The sequence below is a fragment of the Mastigoproctus giganteus genome, chromosome 13, assembly GCF_048544385.1.
Source record: "Mastigoproctus giganteus isolate SK-2022 chromosome 13, ASM4854438v1, whole genome shotgun sequence".
Lineage (NCBI taxonomy): Eukaryota > Metazoa > Arthropoda > Arachnida > Uropygi > Thelyphonidae > Mastigoproctus > Mastigoproctus giganteus.
In genome coordinates this window covers 139,311,575-139,326,413 of record NC_143587.1, presented here as the reverse complement: position 1 = coordinate 139,326,413, position 14,839 = coordinate 139,311,575, and the positions used below count along the sequence as shown (strand labels likewise).

At 38.2% G+C, this 14,839-nt stretch overlaps 1 protein-coding gene across 1 annotated transcript in view; it reads right to left on the bottom strand.

Moving 5' to 3' along the window:
* The window catches only part of SIDL (SIDL trafficking protein particle complex subunit 10), a 322,468-nt gene that overhangs the window by 63,561 nt on the left and 244,068 nt on the right, over positions 1-14,839 (bottom strand). Inside the window, exon 15 of the mRNA XM_090388069.1 lies at positions 12,748-12,863. Within this exon, the coding sequence (XP_090244195.1) occupies positions 12,748-12,863 (116 nt within the window). The remainder of the gene's footprint in view (positions 1-12,747; positions 12,864-14,839) is intronic.

Genomic DNA, 14,839 nt, shown 5'->3' with positions numbered 1-14,839 from the left:
ACTTTTTAATATTTTTGATTTTTTAATGAAAAATTTGAAAATTTAAAAACGCATTTTATACACTTCTCATTTTTGCAGAAACAAAACTTTTGTCAATTCTGTTGAAGAAAAAAAGCAAAAAACCTGCAAAACAATATGGAGTAAAAACCTGATCATCTATAGATAATCAGAGCTGTTACATATAGCTTAAATTACTAGTAAATATGGTAGTACGAGGAGTTTCTGAAAAGTAAGGTAACACATTTGTTCTCTCGACGATGTTTAATAATACGAAGTTGAAATTACACACCAAGAAATAAGTGAACATACACAACTCCTCCACAAAGTCTCTAGTTTTATTGATGCACTTTTCCCAACAATGGATCAGTTTATCAATACCAGTACTGAAGAAGTTCATGCCCACATGCAGTAACTAACATCACACTGCCTGGTGAACTTCATCATACGTGGTGAAACATTTTCCTGAATGGTGTTTTTTCAGAGGGCTGAACAAATGGAAGTCTGAAGGTGCTAAGTCTGGGCTGTAGGGGGGGATGTGACAGAGTTTCCCAATGATTACGGTGCAACCACTCACAAGTGGTGCGGGCAGTGTGCGGAGTTGCACTGTCTCGCAACAAAATCACGGCGCTTGTCAGGAGTCCTGGTCGTTTTGTGTTGAACGTTGGCTTTCAGTTTTTCCACAGTTTTTGTTGCACAGTAAAGCTGTGCATTGATTGTTCCTTCTTCGGCGAAATTGAACAGAATGCCCTGGCGATCCCAGAACACTGTGGCCATGACTCAAAGCCTGCCTGCCTGCCCGCCCAATGTCGATCTTCAATGTCAACACAGCCCACTTTAAATTCATTGCACCAAAAACACACCTGCTTTTTTATCATCACCTTTTTGCCATACTCAGCAACCAGTTCACAGTGAATGTCACTTGGTGAAGACCCTTTTGCTTGCAAAATGCGAATAACTTCACACCTGTTTTGGACCACACTCGCATGGTAGCCGCCATTTTGCAACTGGAATCTGCTGTGAGGCAAGAGTACCGCAACACTGCACTGGCGGTCTTTTTGAACGTTATTAACTGGTCTATCTGTCCACTGCATTTCATCTCATTCCCTTTCACCATTATTAAGAAAAAAAAAATGTTACCTTACTTTTCGGAAACCCCTTGTTTTTACTAGTAATTTAATTGTTGTATTTGAGAGTTTTGGCAAGGGCCTCTTGGGATATACTGTGCCTATTCATGATTTACTTATCACTAATTCAACATGTTATTATGATCAGAGACAATTATAGAAATTTGTGTGTTTCAAATAGTTAAACAGTTCTTCGAAATTTTCATCATTGCCGAGAATATGTGATAAAGTGAAGGGGTCTTGCTAGAGTGACAGGAAGCTAAAGCTAGAATTTCGGATAGTTGATTGTTGAGACCATTCAATGAGAATATGCTTTATTGTTAGCTGTGACTGGTTAAAAAAACTGGCTGTTCTACACACTGCTGCTCTTGCCCACCTGGCTACGGAGGTGCCTAGGATGTTTAGCAGCATCGTCCGCATGTTCATTAGCTGGGATGCCGACATGACCAGGGATCAAGCGGAAGGTAACTTTCTGGTTGGCTGTTTGATAGTGACATAATTTAAAAATTTAAAACTGGCTTTTTTTTATCTGCAGCAGTTTATTATTAATTTATGTTTGCCATTGCTTCATACATGTTCTAATAATGGAATTGTAGTAAGTGTAGTGAACTTTCAATAGACAGGATGATCCCATGTCAGGATGTTTAGCTGTTGTTGTTATTTTGGTTTTTAGGAGCATTAGCAACTAAGGCCATATTGCTCCGGGGGTATGCAGTGGTCACGAGCTCCTGACCTTTCCGCATCCTCCGTATTTGGTGGTCAAGGGCTCGAACCCCAGTCTAATCAAGAAGCATGTTCTACACACTGCTGCTCTTGCCCACCTGGCTATGGAGGTGCCTAGGATGTTTAGCAGCATCGTCCGCATGTTCATTAGCTGGGATGCCGACATGACCAGGGATCAAGCGGAAGGTAACTTTCTGGTTGGCTGTTTGATAGTGACATAATTTAAATTGAATCGCTTTAAGAATTGGATGAGAGGGAGAAAAAGTAGATTGAATGGCAGTGATTGTAATTAAGTAGTACATATATATCAGATATATATATATATATATATATAAATATGCCTAAAAACCACCACCATATGCTTATTGTTGTTTATGTTATCGAGTGTTGCGGTACTCTTGCCTCACAGCAGATTCCAGTTGCAAAATGGCGGCTACCGTGCGAGTGTGGTCCAAAACAGGTGTGAAGAGCTAGTTTAATTGCATATATTCTGCAGTACACTGAGTGGGCAGAAATCATGAGATACAGCAGAACTTCGATTGCCCATCACCCTATTTACCATCAGTCTCTGTATAAGTATAGTGCGAAAGCATCAATAATACATAGCCAAATCTGAATGAACAGAATATTAGCAACGTGGCACCATTTTAAGTTATATTTCATATTGTGAATACCTTCACAACGGGTTGCCAGGATATTACACTACTTCGAATAAGTAACGCTTCACCTGAGGAGAAGACTAATGTTACTTATTCTCAATGGATACCACCACCCAGACGGCACTGTTTCAGGATGATTTTGTATATGTGTGGGATAACTCGATTATCCACTTGTCCCTATTAGACTTAGAAAAGCAAAAAAGTAGAGGGAAAGTAATAGTAAGAGTGGAAAAGGAAAAGAAACGGTGTAGAAGAATGAAAGGGACAGTAACTCCTTCAACTCACACCACTCAAAAACTCCAACTCCTCGAATAGGCAATGCTTCCCCAGTGGGAAAGACTGTTGTTACCTATTCTTGGAAACTCTGGACATCATCAGGCTCCCCCTGGTGTCGTTTGGCCCTTCTTCGATGGATGGATGGGTGGGTGGGTATCCGAGGGCGATTTGGCCCTTCTTCGGTGGGTGGGTAGGTACCTGAGTGATGCAATGATGGCAAAACAGTTATGAAGTATAACTCCACAATATGAGATATACCTGATGGTGTATGATGTATTTAAACTATAAAGCGTTTAGGGCGTAAGCCTCAAGATATGGAAAAGTCTAGACTATGTATAAGTATAGCGTGAAAGCATCAATAATACATAGCCAAATCTGAATGAACAGAATATTAGCATAGCGGCATCGTTTTAAGTTATATCTCATATTGTGAATACCTTCACGAGTTGCCATGATATTGCACTACTTCGAATAAGTAACGCTTCACCTCAGGAGAAGACTAATGTTACTTATTCTCAGATGGATACCACCACACAGACGGCACCGTTTCAGGGTGATTTGGTCCTTCTTCGGTGGGTGGGTAGGTACCTGAGTGATGCAATGATGGCAAAACAGTTATGAAGTATAACTCCACAATATTAGAGATGCCTGATGGTCTATGATGTATTTAGACTATAAAGCATCTCTCATATTGTGGAGTTATACTTCATAACTGTTTTGAAAAAAGTGTTTGTCACTGACATTCCTCAAGGTTATGCAAATTCCACAAGTCTTTCATTTCTTTCACCAATTCCAAAATTTCCTATTTGTTCCCCTTTCTGCACTGTTTTGTCTTTTTCCAACCTTAGCATTGAAGTCCCCCATAATAATAGTGTAGTGGGTTTTCTGCTCATCTAGAAGACTTTCAATTTCGTTGTACATTTCTTCAACCTAGTCATCATCATGGCTTGATGTTGGTGCATAAATCATTATAACCTTTAGCTTGTACCTCTTAGAAATCCTGAGTAGTAGTCTTGACACCCTTGGTGATGGACTTTTGAATTCCAAAATGTTTTTTATATCTTTATGGACCAGAAAGCCAACTCCACCCTCGTTCCTCTCACTGTTTCCATTGGTGTACAGCAGGTTTCCACTTGATAAACTTATAAGTGATTCATTTCTTCTTGTTTCAGCCAACCGATGATATTCCAATTCACATTTTCTAATTCCTTTTCCAGCTCTAATATCCTGTCTTCACTGATTCGACTGGTACAGAAACCATTCCAAAATAAACTGAAATTTTGCAGTTATGTTCAAATGTTTCTGGTTTTAAAAATATTTCAAAGGAGGAAGTAAATGATTGGCTAGATATGGACAAAATGGAAGTCAAATGCGAAATTTTAAATGATGAAATTGTTCAAAGAATGATGAAAATTTCAGATGATTTTGAAACTGAAGAAGAAGAAAAAGCTGCTGCTGATGGAACAACAAACAATTATCCACTGTGAAGCTGAAACTACATTGTCAGAGTGCATTGAGTGATTCAAGGTACAAGAAGCAGATGCTATGCAAGTGTTACTTTTGCATAAAATTCTTAACATTGCCTCCTAAAAGGCTCGAGGGGTAATGAAACAAAAGAAATTGACTGACTTTTTTCAAAAAGAAATTTAATTATATAATATTGTTTTCTTTAAAATTTTTTTGACATTACCTTTAATGTAAGTCAAAATATTAAAAATAGGTATATATGTAGATATCTGTACTATGCTTTTTTGATGACCAGGTAAAAATAAATAATAATTAAAGTTTAATTAAATTTCATTAGGTTATGTATTATGCAATAATACATATACATATTCGATTATTCAACATTGGCTTGGTCCCATACCCTGACGGATAATCAAAATTCTATTATACTACCTAGTAATGGATAGACCCACCTTTCACCCGGATAAGTGCAATCACACAGCGAGGCATTGGGTCCACTAGTTAACGAAAGCATTCCACAGGTATTTCCATCCATGCTTTCTCCACCACTGTCCACAATTCTGTCGCATTACTGGGTGGAAGATTCAAAGCTCAAACGGACCTTTCCACAGCATCCCAAAGATGCTCTACAGGGTTCATGTCCAGTGATCAGAGAGGCCATTCCATAATGGTAAAATCTGAGGAATACTCTTCGAACCATGTTCTAGTCATCATGGCTCTCTGGGGAGGCGCATTGTCCTGCTGGAAGAGTCCATTGCCCTGTGGGTGCATGATGAGCAAGAAAGGATGCAGATGGTCGGCAAGGATGGACAAATAAACTGGACCAATCAGAGATGCGTCTAGGTGTATCAGAGGTTACGTGTGCCAACTGAACACACCGAAGGCCATTACTGACCATCCACCAGCCTGTTGCACTTGTCAGCCACATGTTGACAAGTGCATAGCTTTGTGTGGTTTCTGCCAGATATGCACTCTCCTTTAGACTGGGGTTCGAGCCCGTCACCACCAAATACGGAGGATGCAGAAAGGTCAGGGAATGACCACTGCATATCCCGGAGCAATATGGCCTTAGTTGCTAATGCTCCTAAAAATCAAATAACAAACAAATGCACTCTCCCATCCACTCGAAATAACTGTAAATGGGACTCATCAGACCAGGAGACACGTCTCCAATCATCTAAGGTCCAGTGCTGATGTCCTTTCATCCAGTTGAGGTGTAGAGTCCTGTGTCGTGGTGTAAGCAATGGGACCCTGGTGTGTTGACCCAGTTCCCCTAACGTATTGCAGGGGAACTGGGTCAACACGTTAGGGGAACTGGGTCCACTGACCCAGTGGATCCAGTTTCCCTAACGTATTGCAGCTGATGATTGCCTGATGGTCTTGGTAGAGATGTTCTGGCACCTCCCACGAAGCAGTGATTTGTGCCACTATCGCTCTCTGGTTGGCGGAAACAAGGTTACCAGCCACACCATGGAGAGGCAGGAGCAGTGCTGTTAGAGTGACCAAGCAGTGTAAAAGTTAGTATGTCAGTTTAATGGAAAAAAAGAAAGCTGGTTTTCCTTTCTAAAACTTACTTGCTTACATTCGTAAGACAGTGTTTACTTTTAATTAATTAGCATCAGCAAAGGCACATGATGCAAGAAATCAAGCTTATATACATCAGCCAAAAAAAAAAAAAAAAAAAAACCTCACACACCTTTCTCATTTCACCCACCCACTTGCTCCAAATATTCGTCTAGTTCTGCCTTGAATCTATTTAAGCTATCAACTTCTACGACAAATGAAAGTTTGTTCCAGCAATCAATCACCAGCTGGCTAAAGGCAAACTTCTGAACATATATGCTACAACTGTCTTTCCTCAATTTCCATTTATGCCCTCTCTCTCTTTTTTTTTTTTTTTTTTGTTAGTTGTTAGTGTATCGGCTTCTGTGGCCATAATGCACCTCCCAAAGTTTTTGCATTTTACTCTGATCCAAGCCGGAGGCAGGATTCGAACCCACAACCTTTGCGTTGCCAGGCAGGCACTTTACCCACCTGGCTAGCCCGGCCGGGTTATACCCTCTCAGGCAATTATTCTGAGAAAGTGGAAAAATCCCATCAGCATCGAGCACGCTCAAACCATTCAAGGCTTTGAACACCTCAATCAGATCACTTTGCAGGTGCCTAGTCTCCAGACACTGTAATTTGCAAAACCTAAGCCTTTCTTCATAGGAGCAACTCTTTGTTCCATTCACAAATCTTGTTGCCCTTCTCTGTACTTGTTCCAACAGCTCTATATCCTTCTTAAAATGAGGCCTCCAGACTTGTGGAACAGACTTCCATCCATTGTTGTGGAAGTTGATATCCTAAATAAATTTAAGGCTCAGATGGACGGGTATTTCGAACAAACGGAGGAGTGAAATGGGAGTGGTTTTTTTTTTTTTTTTTTTGGCTGATGCTGCATAAGCTTGCTTTCTTGTGTCATATGCCTCTACTAATGCTAATGCTACTCAAGGTGTGGCCCAACCATTGCCTTATACAAGGAGATAATCACATCCTTATCCCTGCTAGAAAAATTCCTGTATATCATTGACAAGACACCACGAGCTATTCTTGCAGACCGTCCACACTGCTCAGAAAACTTCATATCAGCCTGCACAATTACCCCATGTTCTTTTCACTCTCTACCACTGTCAGTGTAGTACAACACAGTTGATACATTACTCTGGGGTTACTGCTTCCCAGATGCAATACTTTACATTTGTCAATGTTAAATTTCAGTTACCACCTGCTCAACTTTTCTAGATCTTGTTGCAGCAGCGTACTGTCAGTGTCATTAACAACCCTGCCAACCTTTGTATTGACTGCAAACTTGGACATTAGGCCCGATATACCATCATCGATATCATTAATAAATACAGAAAACAATGGACCCAACAGTGAACCCTGGTGGACTCCACTAATAAAATTAGTCCACGAAGAGCAGTGTCCATTGATTACCACTCTCTGTCTTCTCTCACTCATCCATCCCTTTATCCATAGCAGCAGTTTGCCTCCAGTGCCACACTGCTCCAATTTGTGCAGCAGTCTTCCATGTGCAACTGTATGAAAAGCCTTTCTAAGATCCAAATATATGATATTAAAGTTATTCCCTGCATCCAGTTCCTTTGTGACCACACCATAGTATCCAATCAAATTGGTCAGAAAAGAATTTGCCTTAACAAACCCATGCTGTGTCCAAGCTATAACTGAAGTCTTGTCTAGATAATCCTGCAATGCTCCTGTAATCAGTGTCTCCATTAATTTTCCCGGAACAGAAATTAAAATGGCAGGTCTGTAATTACCTGGGGTGGATGGGATCTATTCAGTTATATTAAAGGAGGCGTCAAAGGAAGTAAGCAAACCCTTAGCCATAATTATGAGAGCACCCTTGGACTCAGGGGAGGTCCTCATGGGCTGGAGATGTGCAAATGTGTCTGCAATTCACAAAGGGGGATTGAAGGGTAACACGAGTAATTACAGACCAGTTAGTTTAACTTCTGTTCCGGGTAAAATAATGGAGTCACTGGTTAAAGATGAATTGTAGGATCATCTAGAAAAGACTGCAGCAATAATTCTGACACAGCATGGGTTTGTTAAGGGAAAGTCTTGTCTGACAAATGTGATTGGTTATTATGATGTGGTTACAAAGAAACTGGATGCAAAAAATAATTTTGATATCATATACTTGGATTTCAGGAAAGCTCTTGACACTGTTGCGCATGGAAGAGTACTGTACAAATTGGAGCAGAATGGTATTAAGGGTAAGTTGCTACAATGGATAAAAGGATGGTTGAGTGGGAGAAGACAGAGGGTGGTAATCAATGGGTGCTGCTCTTCGTGGACTAATGTTATTAGTGGAGTCCCAAAGGGCTTGGTGTTGGGTCCACTGTTGTTTTGAATATTTATCAATGATATTGATGAAGATATATCAGGCTTAGTATCGAAGTTTGCAGATGATACAAAGGTTGGCAGGGTTGTTAATGACAATAATGGCAGTGTGCTACTGCAACAGGATCTAAATAATTTGTGCAGATGGGCTGAGAAGTGGCAACTGAAGTTTAACATTGAAAAATGCATAGTACTGCATAGGGTAGAAGTAATCCCAGAGAAACGTACCAACTGTATGGTACTACACTTAAGGAGGTCGAAAATGAAAAAGACCTGGGAGTAATTGTGCAGTCAGATATGAAGTTATCTGAGCAATGCAGACAGGCTGCCAGGGCAGGTCCTGAGGTGTTGTTAATGATATACAGGAATTTTGTTAGCAGGGAAAAGGAGGTGATTGTCCCTCTGTATAAGGCAATGGTCAGGCCATGCCTTGAGTACTGCATGCAGGTCTGGAGGCCTCATTTTAGGAAGGATGTAGATTTGCTTGAGCGTGTACGGAGAAGGGCAACAAGATTGGTGAGAGAAATGAAAGGATGGTCTTACGAAGAAAGGCTTAAGTTCTGCAATTGTAGTGTCTGGAGACTAGACACTTGCGAGGTGATCTGATTGAGATATATAAGGCCTTGAATGGGTTGAGCATGCTGAATTCCGATGGGATTCTTCCATTTGTTCAGATTATGAACCTGAGGGGGCATAAATTGAAATTGAGGAAGGACAGATATAGAATAGATACGGAAATTTGCCTTTAGCCAGTAGGTGGTTAATTGCTGGAACAAACTTCCACCTGTCGTTGTGGAAGTTGATAGGTTAAATATTTATTTAAAAATTAAAAATTAAATTTTGAATTTTAAAAAAAAAATTAAAAAAATTAAAAAATTACAAAACTATCCCCTCTAAATTTTTAGAGGGGATAGTTTTGTAATTTATTTTTTTTTTTGGCTGATGCTGCATAAGCTCATACACGCTTGCTTTCTTGCATCACATGCCACTACTACTACCCGCGTCTCCCTTTGATCCTCCTTTATGGATTAGGATCATATTTGCACATCTCCAATCCATGGGTACTTCTAAGTCCAAGGAAGCTCTCATAATTATGGCTAAGGGTTTTCTTACTTATTTTTCTGCCTCCTTTAATATAACTTCATAAATTCCATTCACCCCAAGTGCCTTTCTTATGTTAATATTCAACAATTTCTCCTCCACTTTACTCTCAGTTATTACAAGGTTATCTAGCTTACTGCCAAAGTTGAATACACCTCTGGCATTCCCCCTCCCTGAATAACTCCTCATGTGTGAATGTAGATGCAAAATATTCATTTAGTTTGTTAGCTACCTGAGCAGGATCATCAACAGTTGAACCATTGATATTAAGTGGACCAAACTGATTCATCCCCTTCCTTCTAGCGTTTACATAAGTAAAGAACTCTTTGCTGTTTTTTTTGCATCCTTTGCCAAAGATTTCTTGTAATCTGCCTTTGCCAGCCTAACCTCCTTTGTGACTTGGTTACAGACCAGCTTATATTTATCATAGATTTCCGTGTCACCTGTTAATTTATATATATCTCATGCATTTTTCTTCTCTACCACAGTCTAATTAGTTCATCTGACATTCATTTAGGCCTAAATCTTGCACAATATTTCTTAGTTGGTATGAAAAGCCTAGTAGCTTCCAAGATTAATTCTTTGAATGCTTCCCATTTTGAATTTGTTGTTGGTAACATCATCAGTTGGTCCCACCGTATAGAATTTAAATACTGTCTTAGACCACAATAGACAACTTTACGAAAGGTTTTTTTTTTTTTTTTTTTTTTTAGTTAGTTGTTGGCGCATCGGCTTCTGTGGCCATAATGCACCTCCTAAGGTTTTTGCAGTACTGTGATCCAAGCCCGAGGCGGGATTCGAACCCGCGACCTTTGGATTGCCAGGCAGGCACTTTACCCACTCGGCTAGCCCGGTCGGCACTTTACGAAAGCAAAAACCCTTCCCCTTACCCCTAATGGTAGTTGCCTCTGAGTAAATCCAACTTTAGCACACTGTGATTACTGTCAATTAGTGGTTTCTTTATCTGAAGATTCTTAATGCATGAAGAATCACTACTGTTAATGAGATCAAGTGTGGCCTCCTGGACATGCTGTTGTAGAAAACAATCATCGAATAAATCCACAAAAGCTTTGCTAGTGTGTGAGTGACCGACCCACAAATTCCACTCAATATCTGGGAAATTAAAATCTCCCATTATAAGACCTCTGATTTACTGGCCCACTCTATTTCTGTGTACAGTTATTTTTTATACTCATCAGAATCATTAGTCCTATACACTCCTACTATCAATTTTGCTTTCGCAGTGCTTATGTCACACAAGATTTGACACTATACTGCACTGTCCAGCCATGTCAACTGGCTGTACTTCCTTGGATTTTATGTGTTTCTTAACCAATTGCATAACCTCTCCTCCCTTCCTATTCTGTCTATCCTTCCTGTACACATTATACTCCCAAAATTCCAGTTCTGCGACACCACGTCTCTTTTATCCCAACAATATCTGCCTTTGAAGTTTTGACTAACACCTCAAATTCATCAAATTTATTTACCAAACTCCTAGCACTGGTGTACACACAAGTATACGTGCACCTGTTTCTATTCTTAGCTACCCTAACACAGCCCATGTATTTACTTGTTTTGCAATGACTCCCAGCAGTCGCTGGAATCCCCTGCACCTTGTTTTCCAGGCTGCTGCTCATTTCAATAGAAGTGCAAGAATCGCTTTCACCTCTGATAGTGGCTACTGTTAATCTATTAGCCCGTGTATCTTCCCAAGCTAGCAGTTTTCCAACCCACCTAACTCTGCCACAATAGCAGCAGCAAATATTCTTGCACCCTTTCTAATTAAGTGTATCCCATCTCTGTAGAAGCAGTCTCTCCTGTTAACAATCACAGACCAGGCTGAGAAAAAAATTCTACCCCTTGAGCCTTGCACAATATCTCCAGGGCCGAACTGATTGACAAGGCTCTTACCATATACACTCTCCTATCATGTCTGGGCAGAAATGCGGACACTTTCAAATTCAACCCTAACTCATGGCTTTTTTTCAACATTGATCTGTACTTGTTAAGTAATTTCGCTGGTCTCCTACTCTTAATATATGATTAGTGTCAACGTGTACAACAATATCACCTTTTGTGCCCTTAAAAGATGATATCTGCTCTACAACGTCATCAACCTTTGCTCCTGGCAGACATATCCTGGTCCTCCTATCCTTTTTGCACTATATGTTCCCTGTTTCCCTGACAATTGAGCCACTGACAACAACTAGTTCCTTGGGGACCAGTACATTCTGCCTTGGGGGGATTGCCGCTGTGTTGCGTGATGTTCAAGTGCAAGCTCTGGCATTGATGTGGGCAGCTGAGAGCTTGGTGGGTCCCTCAATTTAAATTATTTGAGGGCATCCACCCTGTCCGTCAAGCTCTCATATAGGCCCATAACAACGCTGAGTTGTCGCCTGATTTCCTTACATCGCGCACACACAAAGACATTCCCCTTGGCAATATCATGTCAAGTATTTTACAACTGAAGAAAAACGGTATCTTTGAGAATAGCCCTCTAGAAATTACTCAGAAAAATCATTTTAATATGGTAAGATTGGCATTACTGCAACCTTAAACTTGCCAGATATTTAGCTGAACTGAAATAATCACATCTTAGAAGCCACTCAACTCTCTTCCACTAATAAGTTTCATAACAGGAAGAAATTCAACGAATCATTTTACGTTAGGGTGCTTTATACTACAGTCATCAATAACTGTAAGGATGGTCACGTCAATCTCATCTGAATAATACTTTTAAATCTAAAACTAGCCAACATATCTTTCTGGCTCATAATAATAATTATAACAATCTAGAGCATTTATTAATGCTAATCACAATGTTAAAGATCATTTATATATACTATGGGTCACCAATATGCAAAGCTTAACTAAAACTGCTACTCAGATTTATTTAAGTTATGCATATATTTTCCAGTTATTCAAAATAGATAACCACTGTCATAACAAATCAGTACTTTTGTCTCCAAGGGAAATTTACTGCTTAAATCTGATCTTCCACCTATGTTTTCTTTCATTACATTGTATTTATTTCCAATTTTTGTACTCCACTGATATGTAATAGATGGATGTTCCAAAAACATGAAATTGATTTTGATTTTCACTACATTTTCAGTAGACATAAAAATATCATGGTATTTAATGAACTTCTATTTATAAACAATTGCCTTTAGATGTTGTTTAAAGTGGTGACTTTTGACACCAGACTCATTTGCACCTCCTGAAGATACCTTCATTTGAGTACTTCACACATGTAATTCACATTAAGAACCAAACTGAGAGTAATACTGTGAATTCCTTAAGTATTTGAGACCACTGTCTTTGTATTGTATCATTTTTGTTTGTTGATTACAAACTAGCAAAATTTAGAAATAAGAAATTACTGCTTCAAACAAAATTACAAGAAAAATTAAGTTATTTTCAAGAACAAATTGCAAATAATCGTGACATGTACTAATTTATATGGAAATGAATGTTTCACTCACTTTTAGCTGCAGACCAAGAGAAGCTTTTAACAGTACTAAAGTACCATCTTCTATAACATTACTTCCACTGAATATATTCAGCTGCAGGGTTTGTTCAGTTCCAGCAAGAAGATCTCCTGTGGAAAAATAAACAGTAAAAAAAAATAAAAATAAAAAAATAAAAAAAATAAGTAAATGAAATAAAAAATAAATAATAAAGGAAATGAAACAAAAAGCCAAAACGAGAAAATTATATATTGAAATAATGGACACATGAATAAATGTACATTTTTATAGAATAATAAGAGATTAATATAAAAGAGCTCATTTTTAATAATAAAAAAAGTTTTCATGTCAATTTAAATTCTGTGATACTCCTTCGTGATATAGAAAAGCTGAAACTTTGCACATTAGGTACTTCTCTCATATTCAAGTCTATAATTTGAGACCATTCACCCTAACAATTTGTGGTATTGAATACCACAGAAATTGAATATAAACAGAAAATAAAAATCTAAATAATTTCTGGCTGCATGTAGCTCCCTTTAATTTTTTGAGATATTTAATGTAAATTTTGGAATTAAATGATATGATTAATCTACATGCTGGAATGGAAGTAGTTTTAGCATGTAGAAGATTTTACAATTTTATTACCTTTCCTATAATTTTTTTTATTAAGAATAAAAAATAAAATAAGAAAACTGTTTGCATTTGGTTAGCCATAAATATCATAGTTATGAGACACATTGTGTCTCAGAGTTATAGAAATTTAAAATAAAAAGAAAAGTAAATATAATTACATTTTTACCATCGTTCAGAGTTATTTGTTTGTATGTAGAACTAACTGATATTTGTTATATAAATCCGTTTTTACAAAAATCATTTCATGCTGCAATTGGAGAATGATAAAATGGCTACATGTAACTAAAACATTTTTACAAAAATTGTTTCATGCTGCAACTGTAAAATGATAAAATGGCTACCCATAACGAAAGGAAGTGTTAAACACTTTTTTTATGTCAGTGCTAGAATGCATTGCCGTTTACCTTCCACCTCGCAATCAGTGGTGAGCTATAGTGGGAGAGCCCATTGTTATTTTTTTTGAAAATTTGTGAGCCCATTGTTGAAACGATTATTTATATTACAAATGCAATCCTGAATTTAATTATTGAGTATCCAGAGTCAGAATTATGGTGGGGCAAGTAGGGGCCCATCCCCAGCATTTTAATTGCACAATCGATCAGTTATGTATTTTAAAATTGCTTCATTTTTGAGTTAATTATAGTCGGACCTCTATTTAATGAACTTCTCCATAGTGAATTTTTTTTGAATTTCCTTGGTTTCTATGGAAACATTTAAAATAATTTCCGTAGAACAATGGATTATGAGAGAACTTTCCTATCACGAAAGGGCCTAGTGTACTGGGGTCCATAGTTAAGAAAAATACAGTATAATCCAGTGAATGTATTTAATAACACAATAAAAATTAAAATTAAAATAAAAATTTAATAACACAATAGAAATAAATTTTCTCTACTGTATCTTATTGTATTTATTGTGTTATTAAATAAATTCACTGGATTATACTGTATTTTTCTTAACTAGAGAACTTTCTACGCATTGTTCTGACCTCTGGCCTTTAGGCAATTAGAAAGGCGGATTAAAGGTGAAAGGGATTACCATTCCGCAACGTTACTGGTGTCTTTTGGAGCCACATTCTGAGAAGTCGCACTAGTTAATATGCTTTCCATATATAGTCAGAGGATTAAGAATATTCCCAACATGGATATATAATACACTGTGGTCAACCTATGTTACGGTTTCCCCTTTACTCCGACAAGAAGGTAGAGTCTGCTGACGAGGCTACTAGTGACGGTCGTGTTCAAAGCCGCTAAGTGGATTTTTCTTATTTATTGATTTGAAATTATTGTTTTTCTAAAACTTTTGATTTAAATTTAGTAGTATAACATTATTTTGTGATTTTTTGATTAATTTGGTGTATTTATTCTTTACAAGGCCTTGTAAAAGTATCGGTAAGGGTTTCCACGTGTTCGTAACTACCGTTCGTAACTACCGCTACCGTTAGTAACTTTCCCGCCATTGTGATACCGTA